Source organism: Camelus bactrianus, chromosome 6, assembly GCF_048773025.1.
Source record: "Camelus bactrianus isolate YW-2024 breed Bactrian camel chromosome 6, ASM4877302v1, whole genome shotgun sequence".
NCBI classification, from domain to species: Eukaryota; Metazoa; Chordata; class Mammalia; order Artiodactyla; family Camelidae; genus Camelus; species Camelus bactrianus.
The window spans coordinates 72,503,039-72,511,888 of NC_133544.1; the positions used below are offsets into that span (position 1 = coordinate 72,503,039).

General features: G+C 54.9%; 1 protein-coding gene across 1 annotated transcript; it reads left to right on the top strand.

Annotated features, from left to right (window-relative positions):
* The first annotated feature begins 742 nt into the window (after positions 1-742).
* CHAC1 (ChaC glutathione specific gamma-glutamylcyclotransferase 1) lies at positions 743-3,097 on the top strand. The gene is made up of 3 exons (XM_010965161.3): positions 743-1,101; positions 1,510-1,545; positions 1,984-3,097. The coding sequence occupies exons 1-3, from the start codon at positions 880-882 to the stop codon at positions 2,383-2,385; spliced, it is 660 nt and encodes a 219-aa protein (XP_010963463.1). The 5' UTR covers positions 743-879; the 3' UTR covers positions 2,386-3,097.
* Positions 3,098-8,850: the final 5,753 nt, after the last annotated feature.

Here is an 8,850-nt window from a genome sequence, read left to right on the forward strand (position 1 = left end):
GGAGCCTATTTTGGCTTAGGGCGTCCCATATCTGCCCGGGGGCGTAGCCTTCACGTGAGGCCCTCAAACTCCAGACGCCGGGTCTGACTCAGTCTTGCAGCCTCTGTAGAACCCCTTGCCAGCCCCGTGACTCAGTTTCTCCATTTGCTCACGCGGGCCAACGGCGTGAGACATCTGTGTGGAATGCGTAGGTGCCTCTGACAGCTTCTCCAGAGTACGTGCTCCCAGGCGAAGCCCTATAGACAGGCATTTACACCGCCCAGAACGCTCCTTCTGGACGTGTTCTGCACTAGCCCTGGTATGAGTCCATAGGACCTGGGATGGCAGTGACTTGGCCAGGTGCGCGAGCGGGACTGCTGAGGAGACATCTGCCCCGGGTCCGCCCGCCATGGTTCCCCAAGGGTCCAGACCATGAAGGGGCTGCCGGAAAGACGACCGGTACCCGCATCCGTGCCCACTGCCCGCCGCCTGACGCAATCTGAGGAGCCCTTGCTGCATGCGGGAACTGGGGAAACCTCCCCCTCCGTTGCATCACTCCTGCCAGGTTTGCTACAGAGGTGGAGTCGAACCAATCAGCAGGCACTCTGGGCGGGGGGCAGGCTGCGCAGTTACCCACTCAGAACGCGGCGCGGTTAACCAGGCAGCAATATCCGGATGTGATTGGCCAAAAGGAAATTTGCCCCGCCCCAATAACCGCGGCATCTGGCCGCGGTGGGTGGGGCTTCCCGGCCGGAGGGTTTAAAGGGCGCCTCGGACGAGGCCGCGCAACTGGAGCGACCAAGCGGTGCCAGGCCAGGTGTGCGCGTCCGTGGGTCCTTCCGTGCAGGTGCCGGAGACCAGCCCTGGAGGCCGCCCGGGCCCGTCCCTGTGCCCGGCACCATGAAGCAGGAGTCCGCAGCCCATAATACCCCGCCCTCCTCACCACCCCCATTGCAGCCTCCTCAGGACGACAGCGACCCCCAAGCCCTGTGGATTTTCGGGTACGGCTCCCTGGTGTGGAGGCCCGACTTCGCCTACAGCGATAGCCGTGTGGGCTTCGTGCGAGGCTACAGCCGCCGCTTCTGGCAGGGAGACACCTTTCATCGGGGCAGCGACAAGATGGTGAGCATCTGACCATGCCCGGGGGAGTGAGGTGGGTGGGGGCAGGATAGTGGGCGTCCAGCCGTTGCGCTGGAATGTCCTGGCCTATGTGGACAGATGGCGACTATGTCCTGATGGGGAAAATGTGTTAACCTAAGTCCAGGGTTTGTGGCTTAAATTTGTGTGCCCAGTGGGTCACTGTGTGATGGCTAATCTGTGATCCTGTGGATGGCTGTGTTGATGAATATTTTTGATTACCAATCTGGACCACTGCCGTGTGTCTATTTCTCCTGCATCCATGCATCACTCCCCTGGAGGAGTGGGGCTCTCTGAGCCCTGGGACAGAAGAGTTGTTGAGGGTTTCCTCTACTACTGATGGCAAAGCTGATTTCTAACTGTTTTTTCCCAAAATCTTTCTTCCCTCCCTAGCCTGGTCGTGTGGTGACCCTCCTTGAAGATCATGAGGTAAGTGCCTGAGTCAAGAGAGGCACCCAGCTGGAGGGGTGCAGACAGTTAGAGCTCATGGGTCTTTGGCTGCAGGCTAGATTAGATGCCCCTCTGGTTGAGAAGGGTGGTCTAGCTAAATGCTTCTCACAAAAATTACTTGAGGATATTGTTAAATGAGATTTTAATTTAAGAGAATTTAGAGTGGGTCCTGAAACTCAATCCTTACACGCTTACAGGTGATGCCATTGGCTCTCAGACCATTTTCTGAGAAGGATTTCTGTTCTCCCTGGACTAGACCATTGTATTAACCCCTGTTAAGAAAGGGAGAATGAAAACTTGGTGTATTGCTACTAGAGAGCTCAATAGCCTTCTGTCCACCCCCCTTATAGAACACAGTCGTGCAGTGGGAAAAGAAGGAGCTGTGTGACTGACCCTGGTGCCCTTGTTTTCTCCTAGGGCTGCACTTGGGGTGTGGCGTACCAGGTGCAAGGTGAGCAGGTGAGCGAAGCCCTCAAGTACCTGAATGTGCGGGAGGCAGTGCTCGGCGGCTATGATACCAAGGAGGTCACCTTCTACCCCCAAGAGGACCCTGACCAACCACTCAAGGCATTGGCCTATGTGGCCACCCCACAGAACCCTGGTTACCTGGGCCCTGCACCCGAGGAGGCCATTGCTACACAGATCCTGGCCTGCCGAGGCTTCTCCGGCCACAACCTGGAGTACTTGCTACGCCTGGCAGACTTCATGCAGCTCTGTGGGCCCCAGGCACAGGACGAGCACCTGGCAGCCATCGTGGATGCTGTAGGCACCATGTTGCCCTGCTTCTGCCCCACCGAGCAGGCTTTGGCACTGGTCTGAGGGGCTGAGCCCCTGCAGGGAGTGCCTACATGAACACAGGGGCCAGGTCCCCACTCCAGTGCACAGAGATACTTGATACAGCTGGAGCCCACTGAGAGGACTCGGTGGCCAGCTGGGGGCCTTTCTTAAGCCCCTGCCTGTCTGCCAGCCCCCAGCTCTCCTGCCTGACGCTCACTGACTTACTACTTGAAACTTTATTTATTGCACCATGTTGGTGTGGTGGGCAGGGTAGGGGGCCTGCCCTGGACACAGGGGCCCTGCTGAGCAGTGCCCCACCCCAGGCACCTGATGCCTGACCAGATTCCCCCCAGTGCTGCTGCTAACCCCATGATACCCAGGCCCCCACCTCCCTAGGGAGCCTCCAAGAGCCTTGACACTCCTCTGCCCTCTACCCCAGACCAACCATTTCCTAGTCCCAGAAATACCACCTGCTAAAGGTCCCAGCCTGCTGGTGAGGGATAGGAGGGAGTGAGGAGAGGGGGCCCTACAAGAACTGAGGTCCCTGCCAGCCCTGCTCATCCCCCAGGTCCCCAGGGCACAGCTGGATCTGGAGCCCAGACATAGCTGAGTCTGGACATGGGCCTGTCACCTATTTGGCCTTGTTTTCCTGTCCTTCTGTATGTCTGTCTGTCAGTCTGGGAAGCTCATCACTACAGGCCTTGGTACTTCTTAGTCTGTCCCATACTATTATCCATAAACTGATTTCATTATCTGTGCTGTCCTGGAATGTGATTCTTTTTTCAGATAAGCTGTTGGGGCAGGTGAGGTGGTAAAGCCCTGAGAGACTCATAGGAGGGGAAAGGGTGGGTCCCTGTTCATCTCCATCCCTCTCTGCCAGGGAGGGGGCAGCGGAGCAGGCAGGACTACCAGGTTACATCACTCCCATAATATGCAGAATTCAGCCCGGGAAGCTCTACTTGGCAGCCCTGTGAGCAGTCCTGGCCACCGACCTGGTCCCCTGCATCTCCCAGCTGCCCTGAAGAGGCTAGCAGGGTCAGAGTTCAGACCAAGTCTCCTCCAGTTGCAGGGTCAGTTGCTGCCTCTTCCTGACAGTGAGGCTAGACTTCTGGCTTCTTGCTAAAGGAGCCACGTGGGTTAAAGGAGTTTAAAGGGTAAAGTGATGACAACTTGTGAGACAGTGCTGAAAGTGCAGGCCTGGAGGACCTGATGGCCCTTTGACTTCTGAGGTCCAGGTGCTCATTCTTGTCTCCTGAGACTGTGATGTGCGCTGTGCCTTCTCTCTTACTGTGACCTGCCAGGATCCGTGATGGGATGAGTTGCTGGCTGCCCTCTAGGCTGCTGCTTGTTCACCATCGGCCTGCCCCTGGCTATTCTTTCCTCACCCTGACCCCCAGGTGCAAAGCTCAGCTCCCAAGATCTCAGCCTAGCCCTGTGCTCCTCAACTGGGAATGGCTACTCAGTGGGTTCAGCCTTTACTCCTGGACCTGCTGAATGGGTGTGGGGCCCAGGTGAGGTTTTAGCAGCAGAAGAGCCTGGCTCCATCCCAGCCTTTCACTGGCCCAGTGACCTCCAGAAAAGTATTCAGCCTCTGAGACTCAGTTTACACTGGGATGCTGGGTGGTATGTATGTGTTGCTGCCACTCTTGTGGCTGGTGTCCTGGTTTGGTCTGGGTGTCCCCAGCAGGGTCAGCTCCAGCCAAGTAGGGCAGCCATTGTGCCTGGGGAGGTTGCCCATGCGTTGACAGCCTCGTGTCTTGGCAGTTGATGGGAAAAGTGTGGAGTCCAGCCAGGTTCTTCTGGGAGCTAGGTCACAAGAGGAGGCAGCAGGTGGCAGGGGCCCTGGGCAGCCACCTCCTGGCCTCTTGTGCCAGGGCATGGCCAGACAGCCAGTCTGGGTGCTCAGAGCAGAGCCCTGCTCTATTCTGAATGGGGGTGGGGAAGGCTGCTTGCCGGCAGCACATGGGCTCACATTCTTCAAGCCATTCATTCAGCATGTATTTACTAAACTGCTGCTATATGCCAGGCACTGATCTAGGCTCTGGAGATAGAGCAGGGAAGAAATCTTCCTCCTCAAGGAATTCTGAATGGTGACCATTTGGCATGAACTGTGTCACAATGGAAGGAGAATAGGGCATTCAATGTAGAAAGGGCTCTTAACCTCGAGGGGTTGTGGGGAGGTCAGGGAAGGCTTTCTGAGGGAGGGAATTATGGCGCCAACCTTTGGCTTGAGACGGGATCTCTGTGAACAGAAGGAACAGCTTGTACTAGAGGGGGAGGCAAGGTCAGACCAGCTGGACCAGAGTGACATGGGGAAGGGGAAATGAGGCTGGACAGGTGGTAGGACCACATCCCGCTGGCTGGTCTGGTGTGCTGTGCGGTGGAGGTGGCATTTCTCCTGGGTTGGTGGGAGCCCCCTGTGGATTCTGAGCAGGGAAGAGACTGGTTAAAAAGGAACACTGACTACTGTGTCAGATTGGAGGAGGAAGGTCAAAGATCGGCCGGAGGAGGTGAAGATGGTCTGAGCCGAGGTGTGTGGTGGGAATGGACAGGAACGTGGATTCGAGAGCAATTTAGGGGGTGAGGTTTGCAGGACTGGGCGCGACTGGTTGATGAGGAGAGTGAGGGAGACGGTAGAGGGCCAGGGTTCCTGGTGTGCTTGGACAGTTGGAAAGAGATCTGCCCTGCATGAATGTTCGCATTGGGGGTGATTGTGGGGCAGCTGGATGTGTGTGTCTGGGACTCAGGAGAGTAATATGGGTTGGAGTCAGAGATTTGGTGCTTGAAGCCCTGGGAGTGGAGAGAAAAGAGAACGTGGCCCAATCAACCCCGAGGGCCCCAGCCCTAGTGGGCCGAGTGAAGCAAGATTTGGGAACAAGCAGCTAGAGAGGTAGGAAGAGAACCAGAAGAGTGTGGTGTTCTGAGAGCCAGGGTCTCACTACTGAGATGCCAAAGAAAATAAGGACAGAGGAGTGTCCACTGGGTGACATGGCAAGGGGTCTTCAGTGGGAGTGATTTCAGGATCAGTGGCGGGAAGCCACAAGGTAGGGCTGCTTTCAAGAAATATGTCTCAGATAGATAACAGGGTCCTACTGTATAGCACAGGGAATGATATTCAATACCTTTGTAATAGCTTATAATGAAAAAGAATATGAAAAGGAATATATATATATATATGTATAACTGAACCACTATGCTGTACACCAGAAACTAACACAACATTGTAAACCAACTATATTTCAATTAAAAAAAAAAAGGCAAAAAGAAAAAAAACCAAAGAAATTTGGCTGCTAAGAGGAGAGGGAAGCAGAGGGTTAACTGAGGATATAGGAAGAGTGTAGGGGTTTCAGGACAGCAAGAGCTTTTATTTATGTGGCATAAAGTAATTGACAACACAGTATATTAGGAATTAAAGTGGAGAAGTTTAAAACATTTAATAATTAAAATTTTAAAATAAATGCATTATATGTTAACATTTTTGGGGGGCTGGGAAGGGAGGTAATTAACTTTATTTATTTATTTTGATGGCAGTGCTGGAGATTTGAACCCAAGACCTTGTGCTTGCTAAGCACCTGTTCTACCACTGAGCTATACCCTCCTTCCCCCATGTTAACATATTTTAAAAGAAAAATGATTTTGTTTTCCAAAACAAATTTAGTGAAAGGAGCAGCATTTTATATTTTTAATGTCTGACTTTAATGGAAGCAACTGGATACTCATCTTCTTCTGCACTCATTCTGTTGCAAATTCACATATATAGTTCTGGAAAATTCCATTGTACACTTGTGAGGAAATGAGAGTGAAAAGGCAAATAACCTCTTAGTATTATTATGAAAATAGTTTTGACCTCACAGACCTCCTGAGAGGGTTTTGAGGCCTCCAAGTAGTCCTTGGGCCATTTTTGAAGACTTCTGATGTAGGATCATTGGGGGAAAAAAAAAGATTTCTTTTCTTTTTTAGTTGGAGGGATTTAAGCAGGGTGATGGGTGGATGCCCAAATTCAGGCTGCAGCTTTAAGGAATTTCAGAGTTAGCAGGGATCTTGGAAATCCTCCTCCTGTCCATCCCTCAAGGGTATCCTTCTGGAGAACCCGAAATAAGTAGGAAGGAACAGCCAGTTCACTTGCGGTTTATTGAGTCTACAACAGATGCGGCGGGGCCCTGGACATCCAGCTGTGGGAGACCGGCTGACAGTCTCTCCCTCACGACTAGTCTGGGCCAGGGGCAACTCCAGGAACTCAGGGGATGAATGGGGCAGAGGTGGTCAGGCCTGGGAGGACTTTAATGAAGCCACAGGAATCCAGCAGGTGGAGGAGGCACTCCAGGTGTGTGGGGATGGCGTCAGCAAAGGAGGGAGGTACACAGTGCTTGGCAAGTGGCTGTGTGGAGGAAGCCTTGGGGTGTTGGGGATGAAGCTGAAAGCTACTTTGGAGCCCGTTCTTGGAGGAAATGTTAGACTTTATCTCGTAGGGAAGTTGAGTTCTGTGGTGATGTTTTTGTTTTTTTCATGTGTTTTGCCTCCCACAGAAAGGTCTTTGTTTTTGTTCTTTTTGTTTTGTCTGCTTGTTGAGCAGACAAGTGTTGTGTTCAGGTCTAGTTTTAAGGAGGCTTGTGCTTACGGCAGGGGAAACATAGTAGGAAGGCCGCAAGATGGGGGCAGGTGCTGGGGAGGGCTGAACTAAAAACAGGAGCAGGGAACGTGAGGAAACTTCCTGGCAGCTGGTTGAAAACAGGGACAAGCTGGAGGGAGGAGACTGGGGATCCCTGGGTTTTGCTGAAAGAGGGCATGGACAGTACAGGGGACTTATGCGAACACCACTCTGGCCGCCCTGCACTCTTCTAGGGCTGACAGGGTCTTAGGGGTTCTCCAGGTTGCCCCCCACTAGCCCCACGAAGGACCACTGTAGTTCCCCTGAGGACCATGATGGCAGAGAAGCAGAGGGGGTGGGGAGATGAACCTCGAATGGGGGAGACCCCATCTTTCCCCAGGCCTGGCTCTGAGAAGGGTCAGGGTGCTCCAGGGCCAGGTTAGGGGAGGCAGCCTTCACAGGCAAAGTGTCCCTGAGGGCCAGGATCGGAGCTAGGCTGACCACACACCCCAGTGTGCCCAGGACAGGCCTGGTTTACTCCCGTTGTCCTGAGGTAATTATTAATTTCACTCTCAAAAGCGTCCAAGTTCGGACAGTAAATTACATGGTGACTGTGGAAACCGGGACGGGGCAGGATTGCTTTATTAGGTGGCTGTCAGAGGCGGCTGACGAAGCCCCTGACCACCCCTGTCCTCCGCCCTCCTCACCCCGTCCCTGGAGTCTCGTCCCCAGCCTGGGCCACTCTCCTCTGCCCGTCCCTGTTCCCCTTGAAGAGTCTCTCCAGGCCTGCCCTTCCCGGTTCAGGCCCTCCCCGGGCATTTCCTTGGGCGTGAGGGGGAGCAGACACACCCCGAAAGCTCAGTCACAGCGCCGCTCTCCGTCACCGCCCGGCCTCTCCAGGAAGGAGCACCGAGGACACTCGTGCCGGCCCCTCCCGCGTCGTCCGCGGACCCCGCCCTGGGCGCGCCCCTCGGGCTCGGCTCCTCCCCTGGCCCCGCCCCCTGGAAGGTAGAGCCCGGGGTGAGCGCGCCCCTCTCATCCCATGTTGGCCGTGGGCACAGCCTCCTTCCTCAGACCTTCACAGGTTCTGCTGTCCTGCCGACCTAAGGGCTCCCTGTCCCGTACAACCACCCTCGTCCTAAGACTTGTTCTCTTTCCCTAGACGATTGTCATGCCCTCCAAACGGATCCGCCTTCCCCAGTTCGGTGTCCTCCTGGATATTGATTTTCTACACAATGTAAAATGCATCTCTGACCACGACCGGGCTCCCTCACAAACTCCCAGAGCGCTTCGTGGCCCTCAGGATGAACTTCCCTGCGGCCTGGCCTCTGCTCTCCCCTCAGGGCCTCGCTGCCCCTGGGCCCCTTCATCCCGCCTCCTGCCTGCTGTCTCCTCCTACCGCAGGCTATTTCTGGTCACGGGGACTGTGCTCCTACTGCTTTCCCTACCCGAGAACTTTGCCCAACTCTGTCACATCCTCCCGAACGAACGAACGAGCCGCTGGCATGGTGCTTCCAGAAGCTGCTGCTGACCCGGGCTTGCTGGTGACCCACCTCGAGCCCAGAACATCCTACCTCAGTTTTGTGCCCCGCACGTTGTAGTGACGTGATCTCCCTGTCCCCCTAAACCGAGCTCCCCCCCCCCAGGGCAGGAACTGAATGTATCCCAGCACGTAGCGCAGCTCTGGGGCCCCACAGGAACTCAGGGGACCTATGGGGAGCGGTTTTAATGAGACACCCCTCTGAACGCAGTCACGCTTCCCATTGGAAGGAAAAGCCCCATGAAAAACCTCATTCTTGGCCAAGGGAGACCTGCCAACCTGCCTCCCCAGGCTAATATTCAATGTACATGTTTATGTGCACAACCCAGGAATGTGGGACTGGGAGCCACCGGGGGTGAGGGCAGACCAGCCAGGCATG